The sequence below is a fragment of the Hyperoodon ampullatus genome, assembly GCF_949752795.1.
Source record: "Hyperoodon ampullatus genome assembly, chromosome: 1".
In the NCBI taxonomy this organism is placed as follows: domain Eukaryota; kingdom Metazoa; phylum Chordata; class Mammalia; order Artiodactyla; family Ziphiidae; genus Hyperoodon; species Hyperoodon ampullatus.
In genome coordinates, this window is record NC_136914.1 from 117,036,821 (window position 1) to 117,053,359 (window position 16,539).

The window sequence follows — 16,539 nt, forward strand, 5'->3', positions numbered from 1 at the left end:
TGTGTCCCTGGCTCAACAATCACACTAAGAAGTGTTTATCCCCATGGACAAGTGTTGCTCACAGCACTGATCAGGAAACTCCTGCCTCCACCCTCCCCAGACCCAGCAAGGCTCCATCATCCTCTGAGCTCCTACAGCACTTTTTGCTGTTCCACTCACTTTGCCCTGCAACTGCCTTAGGTCCCCAGCGAGATTTGAGGTTTTCTTCAGGAAACTGGCAAATACTGATGTTCGCCTGGTGACAGTAGGTGCCTGGGCATAGCCACCTAGTGCAGGTCTCACCTGGGCACACGTGTCAGTGGCTCCCACTCTCTGGAGAGAACTCTGTTTGGATAATGGGTGTGGAGGTAACCACGTGCCGGTCCTCTGAACACTCCAGGTCAGCAACAGGGAAAGCTTCAGATTTCCGCTTCACTACAGAAACATCACTGTAGGACTTTTACTTGGCCACAGGAAACAGGAAGAACACCTTTTATCTGGGCCAACTATCTATTACGTTTTAGGAAACCCCAGAAATATGGGTCAATTCTTCACCAGCCCAAGTAATAACAGGAAGCCAGAGAAGCACTTCAAAGCTGAGACCATGGAGAGGAAGATGATCGCCACAACTTTAGTTGCTGATGCTGTGATGCACCAGGATGAGAACATCCACAGACACCAGCATCATTCAAAGTGTACATGTCCAGTATTTGTTCACAAAATGTATTACGTGATGTTCTACACTTGGGCTAAGGGCCATTTATTTGTCTGTGAACTTCTAAGCAGTCAATTATTTATATGTAATTTTTTTAATCCACAGTAATAGCTTAGGCTCTTGTTACACACAGCACATCATAGGTACAAAATATGTATTTGTTGAAAGAATAAGGGAAAAAAGATAATATGTGAAATAAACTGAACTCCAGCTTCTAGATTCTGAATCTAATGTATTTGTTTGATTGCTTATTACAAATAAATGACAATGAATGATATTGTAAAAAAAAAAAAAAAAAAGTACGCATGTCCAGTTCAAGGGCAAGGTTTTTATTACACTCATTCTTCTAAATAGTTTGAGTCTGGCTGACCCCAGGACTCTTAACATGGCAGAGAGCCCCTCAGAGGTAACTAAGTCTCCATTTTACGGTTCCTGAAAGGATTCTTATGGGACCCCGCCAATCCCGAGGTCACACAACCACTGACTGGCAGAATCCCCATTCCAATGTTCTTCCCATGATTAATAAAGATGAAAGTAAAAAAAAAAAAAAAAAGTAATAATAAAATTAAATTAAACAATAAAGATGAAAGTAGGTGGATAAAACCGCTGTACTGGATGCCCCTGTGATGCCCTGGAAGTCACCTCATCATCTAGAAGCTTCTCACGTGAAGAGTACGGAATCTGATAGGCTTCCCTGGTGGTGCAGTGGTTGAGAATCTGCCTGCCAATGCAGGGGACACGGGTTTGACCCCTGGTCTGGGAAGATCCCACATGCCACAGAGCAACTGGGCCCGTGAGCCACAATTACTGAGCCTGTGCGTCTGGAGCCTGTGTTCCGCAACAAGAGAGGCCGCGAAAGTGAGAGGCCCGCACAACGCGATGAAGAGTGGCCCCCGCTTGCCACAACTAGAGAAAGTCCTCGCACAGCAATGAAGACCCAACACAGCCATAAATTAATTAATTAATTAATTTAAAAAAAAAAGAGTACGGATTCTGACAGGAACCCAGGGTCTCTTCCAGGCAGCCCCAATCACTCAGACGCACTTCATCCTTCCTTTATTCTCTTTCTCGCCTTAGTCACTTGTCTCAGTCACCTTCCTCTCAGCATCTCCTCACAAGGCTGAGATTTTGCAGGATGGGGAACCCAAGTAAGGTGTCAAGAATCAGATTATAGAAGGTCCTGAACCTGGGAGAGAAGTCAGACTGGGTGAGACAGGAACCTGGAACTGAGGAGTGGTGGCGAGAACACAAGGGTATTAGGGGGATGCAAATGGCAGGAGAATTCAAGGGGGGCTTCAGTGGCTGGAGGAGAGGGGAAGGATGAAGGCTAGAACAAGTACTGGGGTACGAAAGAAATCTAAACCTGAGCTAGGTTGCCAGGGAAATCACGATAGGAGATGATGACAAGTTAGATACGAAGGGATCAGAAAGAACTAAACAAATGCACTGAGCATGTACCATGAGCCGGGCACTGTAACAGGTTTTTGCACATAAATTCTATCATATGATCTTCAACAATCCCTCTGAGATGCCTAATATTATCTTTAGGTTTTAAGGAATTTTTTAACATTTTCTCAAGTCCATAAGCTAGGTCCTGGTGGATTCAGGCCTCAGACCCAGGTCTTCTGGAGGTTTGGATCACACTGGTGCTTCTAAGCCATGGCCAACGCAGAGCCACTGGGAGGAAGAGCCACTCAGGGGACAGAATACATGTGTGGTCAGGACAGTGTGTCCAGAAGTAGGAGGGGAGTTAAAACAGAGGCCGTGGGCAGCTGGAAATGAGGGCCCAAAGGCTGTCAGATCTGGGTGGCTTTCTTCTACAGGAAGGAACGGCTTTGGGAAAGTTCCTGGCATTCCTCTGGCTCCCAGAGCTGGATGAAGTGATTCTTAAGCCTTTTCAAACTCTGTTATTCCAAGGATCCCAGACTTTGTGGCACAGATAAGCTCAGGAAGGCAGAAGAGCGAGAACTAGAAATAGGACAGTATCTTTTGGAACAACCAAAGACTAAGAGTAGACGGAGTGAAAAGAACCCCAAAAAAGCATGATTGTAAATGTATAAAAAAATAACTCAGTGTATCCTAGCTCCAAAGCCAAACAGAGGAGCTTCAAAAAGGAGAGCAAGATTAGTAGTTTGTGAGGGCTAAAGGAATAGGGGTAGAGAGGAATGTTTAGATTTGGCACAGAAGCGAGGCAATTACTGGTAATATCACCTACTAAAGTGATTTTAACCAGAGAAGCTAGGTAACAACTACCAGGCGGGGTGGAGACAAGCAGTGGGTGGAGGCCACATCTGGAGGAGTTGAGCAGCTAAATAATGGTCTCGGAGTCAAACAAAGAAATTTTAAGATGGGAGAAATTAGCATACTTCAAGATCAACCAGAAGGAACAAGTGGAGAAGGAGGCAGAGAAAGGATGGAATTCATGCAAGATTCCAGTCCTGGACCAGCGAGCAAGTACTGCGCTGAGATCTAGGACACACGAGGGATTGCAGCTTTAGAAAGGAGGGACAAAACATCCTTGTCAGCAGCTAGAAGGACAAGAGGGTAGATTTAGATAGTGAACCCTGTGAAGGTGACGATAGGCATAAAATGGGAGAGGTGGGTTTAGATCTACTCTATGAATGGTGTGCTGATGAACTAGCTTTTTGGCAATTCTTCAGAGATTTTCACACACTTTGCATTACTCTACTGCTGCTATTATGGGCTGAATGTTTGTGTTCCCCCCATGTCTCCTATATTGAAATCCTAACTCCCAAGGGGGGGGGGGTATCTGGAAGTGGGAGAGGTAATTAGGTCATGAGAGTGGGACCCCCATGAAAGGGATTAGTGCCCTTATAAGAAGAAACACAAGAGAGATGATTTCTCTTTTGGCCATATGAGGATACCACAAGAAGACAGCCATCTGCAAACCAGGAAGGAGCCTTCATCACACACTGGATCTGCTGACACCTTGATCTTGGCCTCCCCAACCTCCAGAACCATGAGAAATAAATGTTTGTTGTTTAAGCCACCCAGTCTGTGGTATTCTGTTATAGCGGCCCAAACCAAGACAGCCACTAATCTGGAGTGTGACACTGGGCCAAATCATTTCACCTCTCTGAGCTTTTCCTTACCTGCAAGATGACAGGGGAGGGAGACGCAGGAGTAGACAAGATAACATTTTCCAAAGGTCTCAGATAACATTTTCCAAAGGTCTTTTCCTACCCAAATATCCTAGAGTTTCTTTTTCCTTCTAGCTGTTCCACGCCAGGCTCTAAATCTTTTCTTTGCAATTATAATTGCAGACCACTTTTTTCCTTATTTCGAATGCTTCCCTAACACCTACTATCACACCATGCACATAGAAAGTGTTTGACAAATGTTTTTCTAAATTAACAAAAAATCTCCATAATGTCAGAGTTTCAGGAGACAAATGTGTGCCTCATCACATCTTCTTCTTCCCCAAGGGCTATTTACAGAATCACAGTCACCCAGAAGTTGTAATCCTTTCTCTGGTAATTCAGCCTTGATAAAAACACTTATCTAAAGCCAAAGGACAAACAAGATGGAATGTCAAATAAATTAGCGCCCTAAGTGTTTCAGATCCTGCCCTTCCTGCCAATGTGTACACACTAATTTCTAGATTAAGAAAAATACATGAAAAAATAAGCCTGGGTGGGCTTTCCATCAGTTCCTTGAAAAAATACTACAGTGCCTATCTATCAAAAGATCCTCATGCCTTCAGTATCAAGGGAGCAAAAAGGGCTCACCCAGAATCTTTTCATTTGTGCTCTGTGACATTCCTACAGCTAAGAAAACTGATTGTGTCCCCTGTTTGTCTCCTGTGAACCAAAAACATGCTTCAGCAGCTGATAAAGCAGGCTTTCTCTCCTGGAAAGGACATCAGCCTAAGATCTGAGTTTTAGTCTTGGTTCTGCACTGCTGAGCAACTGACTTTGTACAATTAACCTTCCTGGACCTCTACAAACTGGGGCTACACATTCCAGCCTGATCTACTTCACCGTGTTGTGCAGTGGCATTTATACTTTATGATTATTACCATTAACTGCTAAATTCTTTCTAAGATGCTTCCTATCAATAGCAAGCAAGATGTGGAAGCACTGGGAAGAAATCTACGGTGAAATAGTTCATTCTGCAAAGGAAGGCCAGAGGAAAGCTCAAAGCATTCCTATCAGAATAATTTTTGCAGCCAGGACTAAGTTTGAAGTCTCAACCTATGCATAAATGCAAAGCTACTTGACACAGTATATCCCCAGAGTAACTTCACTGTGCTTACACAAATGAAAGAAAGGCAAAGTACTTAGAAAAATCAACTCCAGACAAAGGTTATTTTACATCATGGTTTTCTTAAAGTCAAGGAATTCCAGTTCATTGCTATATTGGTAAGTTAAGGACATTTTTAAAATAAAATAAACAACACATTCCAAATCATGGATATGTTTGGAAGTGACAGTGAATAAATCCATTATGGGCTGAAGGCATATTTTATGATAGGATTCTTCTAAGTGCCCCAGCACGTCCAGAGTTTACACATAGGTATTCTTAATTTCTCTCAAAGAAAGAGCCTGTGCTCTAGAGCCTGCAAGCCACAACTACTGAAGCCCACACGCCTAGAGCCAGTGCTCTGCAACAAGAGAAGCCACTGCAATGAGAAGCCCGCGCACCGCAACGAAGAGTAGCCCCCGCTCGCCGCAACTAGAGAAAGCCTGCGCGCAGCAATGAAGACCCAACGCAGCCATAAATAAATAAATAAATAGATAGATAGATTAAAAAAAATAAATAAACACATCAGAGTGAGCCTGCTTCTAGCTGATGGGAAAGCCACTGAATGGAAGATGATCTTTCATCTATGTAACCATTTGAAAGGAATGTTAGCAAACTCACAATTACATAATGGAAAAGAGCTGGGAGAGGGACCAGCAGCGGCTAAATACAGTGAAAACACCTTCATTCACAAATGAAGAATCAAGTCACAGCAGCAGACATAACTCATGGACACAGTCCATTAAAGATTTCACCTTTGCTTCCCTTGAAGGTGATTACAAACCTCTTCCAGAAGAAGAAGGAAGAAGAAAACTTTCTGTGGACAGAAAGATTCCAAAGATTCTTCAGTGAGCTGCCCTGCCTGAATAAAAATCCAAGAGACTTAAGGTGCTCCACTCAGAATATATGAAATGGTCAGTCAAATTCACCATTATGGCCTCTTAATGACTAACACTTTTTTTAAGCACAACAGTTTTATCCATAATCTGTAACCGTTTTACGTAGATGTACAGGTTGTTAATACTTCCTGGGCTACTTAAAAAAAAAAAAAAAAAGAATTAGAAGAAGAAGCTCATATTGACAAGACTGCACGCAACAGAGAAAAAAAAAATGCTCCAGGAAAAAAAAAACCAGATGAATTTACCGCTAAAAACTACATCCTCTCCATTCCTAACTCCATTAACATTTCTGAACCAACAACATTCTCGGGTTAAGAGAATAAAATGGAAAGGAGCAAAGGCAGCAGGCAGAGGAATAGTAAAGGGTTTGAGAATTTCTGTACTGAAACTGTAAAATATAGAGAGGAAGGCATGTTTTCCTTTTAGATGTTCAGGCCACACCAAAAAAAATTCCCCTGCTCCACCATGCTACTTCCTTCAAGGTCATTTATCATCAGCACAACAACCTACGGATGTTTTATTAAAAGAAAAATCCCAGGCCAGGACTGCCAGATCTCTACCCAGGAGCCACTTATCAAAGGTGTCACTGGGGCTGACAGGCAGCTGTCCAGAGGCACAGACTTAACATTACTTTATATGTACAGAACCCCATCAGCAAGCACATTAGCTCGGCCCCCATTAAGTATTCTGATAACACCACCTCCATGAGCTCAGCTTAACATTTAAGCCTGCAGGAAGCCCTTGAATGCACAGAGCCTTCCAAAATTTTCTAGCTAATTTTAACCCTATGGCATTTAGAAAAAAAAATGAATTTAAGAATTACACAGCAACTAAATATTTTATCCACCCAAACAAAAAATGTCATGGTACTGAGAAACATCTTTTCATATGGCTTTTTATTAGTTATTTAAAAACCATATAGACAGTTTTCCACTAAAAAAATAAAAGTAAACCGTATTCCTAGTAGGCTTACAATATTCCCCATGAGCAAGGTTTTGGTGAATTGGCTCTTCAGAGTTGGGTGGTGGACCAGTAGTACCACCAACAGCACATGTAATGGTGCATGATGCGCAGATATTAGGTCAAATCAGTCGCCATCTGATGTGTACCCTGGATTGATTTTATCCTTTCGAAAGGCTCCCCGCCCTACCCCCACAAAGCAAAACTGAGTGCAAAAAAAAAAAAAAAAAAATTAGAAGAGCAAAATGGAAAAACTGGCCACTTACAAATGTTCTTGGACAAATGTACTGTTTTCACTTTTTCAGCCCCCAAATGCGTCATCTAGGCTACTTTCACACCTAAAAGTTGCTATCTGGTTAATATGTCAAAACGTAAATATCTCTCTTACTTTCTGTGATTGTGGAGGTAACTGTAACTGGGCAGTGGCAGCTTTTTCACTACTGGGGAAAGAAGAGCCAGGAGAAGCTGCAGTCCTGGGGGTGGGGGGACTGATGACGGGGAATCCTGTAAGGGAATATCCTTCAGAGAGGAGGATACAAGTGCAGGGAAAGGAAAGACCAAAAGGATGATGCAAACGCTAACTAGGTGCTTCTTGACAAGAAGTTACAGCATTTTCTTTTGCCAAGGGGCTCTCCAGTCCCAGCTTCGAGGTGAGCAAAGCCTCAGCATGAGAAGTATCTGCAGCGTTCGAACAAATCAGCGACAGGAAGGAGCAGTGCCAAGAGGTACTTACGGAGAAAAAACTGTATTAGAGTGGAGCCAACATTCCCCTGCTGCCACCCAGTGTGGAAATTCCGGGCAGCCACCCTGCCCTTACACACACACACACACACACACACACACACACACACTTTGCTGCACTCAACGTTCAATAAGCCAACATTTAGAGAACGACACGTTCGCGTTGTCCCCCGCCACCCCCGCGCGCGCGTGCACGCGCACACACACTCGCTTCCCATCCCTTCCACGTTCTGCGAGCAGTCACAGCACCACCAATGGCCCCAACCTCAGGCACCGCGGTGTTCAAGGAGGCGACTCCCCCTCCCCTGCACAGCACCTCGACTTGGGGGGCACATCCTGCCCCGCCTCACCGTCCCCGGCCACACCAAGTAGGCGAATCCCTGGGTTGCGTGATGGCGCGCGGGTCCAGCCCGAAAGCCCGAGAAACCGCGCCGCGGCGGAATTCCGGGCGACTGCCCGTGTCCCCGTCGGCCCCCGCGCCCCACGGGCCACGGGGTCTGCACCCTGCCCCTGGCTGCCCGGAAGATCCCAGCCCCACCGACCGGACAGGCCCGACCGGCCGCCCCCGCGTCCCCCGACTCCCGCAGCTCCGAGGCGCCCCGGGACCCAGCCCGTGCGCCGCCCGCCCGCTCGCCGCGCTCCGGCCGCGCTCGGTCCCCGGGCTTTACACACGCGCGCACGGACACGCACCCTCCCTTCCCTCGCCCCGGCACGCACACCTGCGCCCCGCGAGGGATGCCCGGCTCCTCCCGCATCCCCGGGAGCAGCCGCCGGCCCGCCCGCGTGTCCCACTGCCCGGACCCGGTCGGTGGATGCCCCGGCTCCCCCTGCTCCCCGGGGAAGCCGAGACGCGCGGCACTTACAGTTCGCAGGAACTGGATCTCATCCTCGCCCTCGCCCCCATCGGCCATGGCTCCGCGCCTTCTGGCCGGGGCAGGCTCCCGAGCCCCGCGGAGCCCGGCGGCGCTGGCGGCGGCGGCCCCTCGCGCTGTCTCCCGCTGCTGCTGCTGCTGCTGCTGCTGCTGCTGCTACTGCTGCTGCTGCCCGGAGCCGGGGGCGGGAGGGGGCCGCGGCTGCTGGGCGCCGAGCGCCAGGCGGTCCCCGCCTGCAGAGCGGAGGAGGAGGCGAGGGCGGGGGCGGCCGAGGCGGGAGCCTCCCTGCGCCGCACTGTGCAGGAGGAGGGCGACCCGGCCCGGAGGACGAGGGCAGGCGGCCCCGCAACCCCGCCGCGCCTGCTTCGCGCGTCCGGCCTGCAGCAGGGGGACTGCTCTGCCCCAGCTCCTCCGAGCGAGTGCGTGGAGCCCGCGGAGCCGCGCTGAGTGCCGCGGTGGGGGGCGGGGACTGGGGGCGGGCGGGCGGGGAGGAGCTCGCCGGCTCCCCTCTGCTGCAGGTAATCCGCAGCCCGCTCCTCGGGGCCGCCAAACTCAAGGCCCAGCGCCGCTTACTGGCCGCGCCGGGTATCGCGGCCGAAGCGCACAAGACGAGCCGGCAGCCTTCCACCTGCGCCCTTCTGTTCCCCTGGGCTCCTGCACCTGCCCCTTCTGACCTTTGAAACCTGGGCTCGGCATTCCTTTCTCCTGGAAAGGCCTACCGCGCTAACTTCCACAGCACTTCGGATCGCAGGCAAGAATCATCTTTCACCCGGATGCCCGGAGTGGGTCACCTCCAAGTAAAGGTGACACAACACATGGTATTTTAAACTTGGATTACCTCTGTTCCCGATCAGCATAATTCTTTAGTACCTAGTGCCGGTGCACCATGCTTCTCACAGATTAACCACGCAAAATGCATGGTACGCAGAACTTTAACAAATTCATTCAACAAATACATGGCGAATGCCTATGCCAGACATTGCAGTATAAACAGACCGGAGTTTATACTCTAGATTAGAAATGCAAACCTAAACAAGGACTTGCGATAAAGGATGGGTTGATATCTATCAGTATGAATCATTGAGGCGGTCTAAACTCAGACTATGGTACCTGCTGTCCTCACTGTAAAGCCGTTTATTTCTGAAGAAACTCGAGCGTTTCACCACAGGTATCAATACCTAGTTCCCGCAATGGTCCGTGCAATTACCCTCCAAATTGCCGTGTAACAAAAGGCTGTGACTAAGAAAATGCAGGGTCTGAGACAATTTGGATAAGAAAGCACTTATGTCTTGCTCCTAGTGCACGACTCGTTCATTTAAGATACTTAAAAATACGGATATGCAAAACAAAAGTTGCAAATGTCAATCCTCCGAAGATGCAGACACTGTGAAGGTTTTTCATCAATTTACCTACACTGCACATTTTGCAGCATATAATTAGTTATTAAAATCTGCCTGTAAGTTCTATGCACCTTACGTCTTATTTTCAACTTTCGTGAACTTTATACTTACCGAGCTAGTTTTGCATATTTCCAGCAGAATGAATAACATAAAGAATATGCCTATAAATACTGTCCCTCCTGGTGAAACTAGTAATGCTCTGCTCTATCTTATGATAGTAATCATCTTACCAAAGTACTTGACATATTCTTGTATATTGATCCATAATGACTAACCAACTCTTAAGGCATAATTTACATGAATTTTTACTCCTAGGAACTATTAAATGAGCAATCAGGGATCTCATAAAGTCCCCCATGAGGAAGGGCTTTATTCTGAAATTGATGCTTCATTTTATGTTAAATAATTTGATCTTCCAAATTTATGACATATCAAATTGTCCCCTTTCCAAGTATTTTATTCTTAATTAAAACAAACATCTGTACTGTATGTGGAATTACTCCCTTCTACACATATGTTAGGTAAACTATTATAAAAACTCTAACTCACCAGGTTTTCGTTTTGGCATTTTAACTAGGCTGTAAACTTTTCTAACAAGAGCTATATTTAGTATTTTATTAATTCTCTCAACAGAAGTGATATATAATGCTAAATGGCCTAAGTACCCAATGATTATTATTCACCATATAGAGTCTTCAACAGCAAACAGAGAAGAGGATGGTTACAGAACATATCATTTTTATGGACTTTAAAACACAAAAATAGAATACTGTGAGGTTTATGGACCTCCAATCTGTACTAAATATATAAAAACATGTTTGAGAATGATACATATTTATTTTTAAAAGGAGAACTATAGCAAGTGGTTTAACACTGGTGGTGAGTATATGGGTGTAATATTATTGGGGGTACTCTGATTTTTTTATATATTTAATGATTATAAAAATTAAAATAATTTTTGTGAGAAAACTACTAAAGCTATTAAAAACTATGGAAATTTTTTACTCACAGTATTTTTTAAGATTTGTTCTGGGGCTTCCCTGGTGGCGCAGTGGTTGAGAGTCCGCCTGCCGATGCAGGGGATACGGGTTCGTGCCCCGGTCCGGGAAGATCCCACGTGCCGCGGAGCGGCTGGGCCCGTGAGCCATGGCCACTGAGCCTGTGCGTCCGGAGCCTGTGCTCTGCAACGGGAGAGGCCACAACAGTGAGAGGCCCGTGTACTGCAAAAAAAAAAAAAAAAAAAAAAAAGATTTGTTCTGGCTGGCGTCATTTATGTATGATCTCCTAGTCTCTTCTTCTGATGAACAACTGTAGCAAGAAAAATTGGTTTTGACTGAAAATATCATAGAATGATAGAATGAGAACTAATCTCAATTTTTTTTTTTTTTTTTTTTTTTTTTTTTTTTTTTTTGCGGTACACGGGCCTCTCACTGTTGTGGCCTCTTCCGTTGCGGAGCACAGGCTCCGGACGCACAGGCTCAGCAGCCATGGCTCACGGGCCCAGCCACTCTGCGGCATGTGGGATCCTCCTGGACCGGGGCACGAACCCGTGTCCCCTGAATCGGCAGGCGGACTCTCAACCACTGCGCCACCAGGGAAGCCCTCCCTAATCTCAATTTTAAATATAATTTTAATTGAGAGAAACAAATATAATTTGGATACAGCTTAAAGTTTCTGTTCCAAGTCTTTAATTCTTATTATAGTCTTAAATTATAAGGGATTAGCAAATACACATTTTCACAGACACAGAACTCCGGTTCATAAAATGGAAAAAATATTTTGTTTATTTAGAACTTTCATAAGCATCCAATACTTGATATCTATGAGGTTTGTAATTTTTACAAAATATTTCTTTTTTCTAAATGCATATTATGTATAATAGTCTATTTTGCTTTTTGTTACTGAAATTTATCATCTTAATATTGCTTTATTGGAATAGATGTTGTGTTTCCCATAACACTCCATTTCAGGACTTTACTAATCATAATATAAAACAGTTTAGAGGATGATATTTCCATATTTTTAGTCCAAGTTTGTGAAGTGTTTTTCTTTATGATCCATTTTATGTCATGCAAGAGAGGGGGGAAAATCATATTTCTTTTTATTTTTTTAATTAAGATATTTTTTCTACAGTCACCTAATCAAGAACGGGCCAGCAGAGCCCACTGTTCACTTGGCAGAACGTTAGACATCCTTAAAGGAGAAAAAATTGAGACAAATGTAAAATTTTTCATTTTGCCTTCCAATTTAACTAAGTTCATCAGTGATGTACACAAGCATTAGAAAATTAACTTCTTCTTCAAGGTTTCTATGAAAGTCAGCTAAAATACTCAGTGTTATTTTAATTCAGTTTCTTTCCATTAAGATCACATAAGTTAGAGACCTTAATGAGGAAGTGAGAGCCTCTGGGATTGTCAGTGGGTCATTATAAAATTTCTATTGGAGAAGCCCTCCCATCTAGAGATTAAGCCCTTTCTGCGTTAACTCAGATTTCCAGTTTCAGTATTTCCAGGGAAGGTTTCATAGCATTTCTTCTTATCGCATTTCAGAACTTAACAGACCAAAATTTCAGAAAACTGCCGTTTTGTTTACATCTTTTATTGCATGTATTCTAAAATACTGTAGTTACAATGCACACCTGAACTAAAAATAAACACCAGTAGATCCCAGGTACTCACCGCAAGCTGGCCCCCAGGACAACAGGGCTGGAAATAACATCAACGGTCATGATGATGATGATAAAGCCTCATTGACTATTTATTGCACTCCAGGCACTTTACTTTTATTATTTCTTTTCATCTCCACAGCAAATGCCATTTTAGAAAAAAAGAGACCAAGATTTACACAAGATTACACAGCTGCTGAATGGTGAGGCAGGGGTCTGAAGACTCCAAACCTGAGCTCTTTATCACTGTTTTGTGCTATTACTCCTCCCAGACCCCAGCATGAAAAACACAAGAAGAGTCTAGACTAGCAGGAACTAAAAACAAGGCTCTGGCAGCCCCAGGAGATTTATTGCTGGTTTCAAGCCAACCTTAAGAGCCCTGCTAGCTCTTGGAGTGCCAAGTGAGTTCTGGAGAAGGAGACAAGGATTACTATAGCTCAGAAATAAAATCTAACTCATGGGACTTCCCTGGCGGTCCAGCGGTTAAGGCTGTGCGCTTCCAATGCAGGGGGCACGGGTTTGATCCCTGGTCGGTGAACTAAGATTCCCACATGTTGCCTGGCATGGCCAAAAAATTTAAAAACTTTAAAAATTAAAAATAATTAAAATCCAACTCATGCCCTCCTCCACAGTATGGATTCTTAGGGGAAATCCATTCTTTCAGACTTGAACGTTATTCATCACTACCTCATCAAATCCCTAGATTGATCTTAAAATTACAATCTAAAAATTATGAAGCCCCAAACTATAATTAGTCTTCTGATATCCAGGGTCAGGACTGAACTGAATATAGATGACAAAAGTGAAGGTGATCTATCTTTTGGGGTCAACAGAGCCCTTGACTTCACAGAGAGGGTTGACCCTATGTAACAAAAAGTTTGCTAATTAATCAACTTCTCTACTGAAAGAAGTGTTCATGAGGAGGTGTGGGCTCCCCAAAGACAGTCCTAACCCAAATCACCTCAGTGCCTTCACAGGTAGGTCACTGTGACTATCACATACCCCCTAAGGCAGATCCTCCTCCTGGTTTGACTATTCATATTGTACCACAGCTCAGATCCAAAACCTAATCATCCTCTTTGATTCCCCCCTAGTATGGGCTGAATGTTTGTGTGTCCCCCAAATTCATACATTGACACCTAACCCCCAAATGATGATATTTGGAGGTAGGGCCTTTGGGAAGTAATTAAGTTTAGATGGATCATGACGGATGGGTGGATCATCTCCCCATGATGAGATTAGTGGGGCTTCCCTGGTGGCGCAGTGGTTAAGAATCCACCTGCCAATGGAGGGGACACAGGTGCAAGCCCTGGTCCGGGAAGATCCCACATGCCATGGAGCAACTAAGCCCGTGTGCCACAACTACTGAGCCTGTGAGCCACAACTACTGAGCCCATGTGCCACAACTACTGAAGCCTGCGCACCTAGAGCCGGTGCTCTGCAACAAGAGAAGCCACCTTGATGAGAGGCCTGCGCACCGCAACGAAGAGTAGCCCTCGCTTGCTGCAACTAGAGAAAGCCCTTGTGCAGCAAAGAAGACCCAACGCAGCCAAAAATAAATAAATAAATTTATTTTTAAAAAAAAGGAAGAGGGGGAAAAAAGAAAAGGTCATGCAATTACACAGTGAGATGGCAGCTGCCTACAAGCCAAAAGAAGAGTATACTCAGAATGAAAACTACTTTTCAAGCACCTTGATCCTGGACTTCCCAGCCTCCAGAATTGCAAGAAATAATTTTCTATTGTTTAAACTATCCAGTCTATGGGATTTTTATTAAGGCAGCTCGAGCAGACTAAGGTATTCCCTTACCTCCATCACCCAACATCAGTGTCTTTTTATGGGTAAAAAGATGCCTTCCTGATTCTTGTCTTTACATCCCAAATTATTTCACTAACTTTGCAACCAATCTTCCTGGGTTTTGTTCTTTACCACTGTGAGTCATCTTCCAGACTCCCACCAGAATAACCTCATATAACAATGTTTCCATCTTGTCACTTCCCCGCTGAGTAAGAACTGGAGCCATTGAAGAATGGTTTCTAGACACTTACCATATTACATTCAAACCCCTCAGCCTGGCATTAGAGGCCCACTGAGATAGAGCCTCCTGCAAACTTTTCAATATTCATTTCCAAGGACTCCCTTGTTTTGGCTCCAAACCAAATTACTGTTTCCCAGATAATATGTATGCATTAATCGACCATGCCTTTTCTTATGCTGTTTCTTCTGCCACCTAGGGCCAGAAAATCCTGTCAAAATCTGTTCCATCCTCCAAGGAGTAATTCAAAACCTACTTCTGGGATTTGGATTACTCTCGCCAGAGATTCTAACTCTCTCCTGGGAATCACAACTCTTCATCTTATATTGCCCAGGATTATAGTTATGTGTCTAAGGATAGTATCCCCACAAACGCACTAACAACCACCAAGAGGCAGAGACAGTGTATCTCCTTTATCATGCTCATTCTTCATAAGTAATAATTAAGAATCAATTTCTTCTTAGGTGCAAAGTGGCTGCTAGTCACTGCTACCACTTTGCACATGACTCTCCAGTTTCATTTTCCTTTTAAGAAGATTCCATGCTAAAACACTCTTCTTCTGTTTATCACTTCCCCTGCATGGAGATCATTCATTAATTGTTCACAATGCAGAAGTAACCCCAAAAACCTTTGTGAATATAGAGTCTGTCCCAGAATAGGACCAATCCATCTAGTGTCTTCCAGGTTTTCATGTAATAACATAGGACATGAGCAGGTTCTTTGAACTCACTCTTCATTCATTCATTCATTCATTCAGCAAATATTTATTGAGCATATACTATGTACCAGACCTTGTCCTGGTGAATAAAGCACAGGCCCCATGTCCATGAGGCTTATTCTAGGGCAGGAGGTAGATACATACAGATAAATATATACATCAGGTGCATTCAGTGCTATGAAGAAATATAAGGCAGGATAAGGGAACTGAGAGTAATAGAAGAGAATGTTTTGTAGGTAAAATGGTCAAGGAAGGCAACCCTGATGAAGCCCCATGTCAGCAGTGACTTTAATCAAGTGAGGTAATGAACCTCATAGGATCTAGAGGAAGAGCATTTCACACAGAGAGACTGGTATATGCAAGATCTGTGAGGTCAATGGCATGTCTGAAGGGGCAGCGTAATGAGCAGAGCAAGGGAGTGAGAGGATGGTGGGCAATGAGGTCAGGGGGCCAGTAAACATGGTACATATCCTGCCCCATTCCAAGTGGGAACAGCCATCACTTTTTTCAGGAAAAGGATCTAGTGTACTCAGTCTGGTTGGAACAAGGCCAGGTGGCTACCCGTTTTAACATCCAACCTGAATCTCCCTGCTCTGTACATTTCAAATTCCTGGCTATTGGGAGTCTTCCATATGAGTATCAATTCTCTTTATCTGTTGAGTTTTTCTAGGAAGTCCAACTGGATGGATTATATTTATTTCTAGTTATACCACCCTTGGTAAATGGCTAAAACAAACAGACCCATGCTTATCTGGTCCTCTGCCAGGAAACAGGCCAAGGTAGTCATCATAAATGTGGGCTTTGGAGCTAAACAAACTCATTTCTAATCCCTTCTTTGTCATTTACTGTGAAGTTACCTGATTGTCTAAACCTCTGTTTCTCCATGTATAAGATGAGGGTAATAACACTACCTCACAAGATTGCTATGAACATTACATAAGATAATGAATATAACTTACAGAGCACAATGCCTGGAATATGGACACACTTGTTAAACTGTGAGTATGTAATTTACATTTAAAACTGCTAAATTTAAAACTGAAATTAGGGACTTCCCTGGTGGTTAAGAATCCGCCTGCCAATGCAGGGGACACGGGTTTGAGCCCTGATCTGGGAAGATCCCACATGCCACGGAGCAACTAAGCCCGTGAGCCACAACTACTGAGCCTGCACTCTAGAGCACACAAGCCACAACTACTGATGCCCGTGTGCCCCAACTACTGAAGCCTGCGTGCCTAGAGCCCATGCTCCGCAACAAGAGAAGCCACCACAATGAGAAGCCTGTGCACTGCA

The 16,539-nt window shown here is 44.6% G+C and overlaps 1 protein-coding gene across 2 annotated transcripts in view; it reads right to left on the reverse strand.

The window, feature by feature from the left end:
- RYR2 (ryanodine receptor 2) overlaps positions 1-8,468 on the reverse strand; it is a gene marked incomplete at both ends in the record, with an annotated part of 724,637 nt that extends 716,169 nt beyond the window's left edge. For both annotated transcript variants that reach the window (XM_079725493.1, XM_079725494.1), the window contains one exon: positions 8,421-8,468. In XM_079725493.1, the coding sequence (XP_079581619.1) occupies positions 8,421-8,468 (48 nt within the window). The remainder of the gene's footprint in view (positions 1-8,420) is intronic.
- Positions 8,469-16,539: the final 8,071 nt, after the last annotated feature.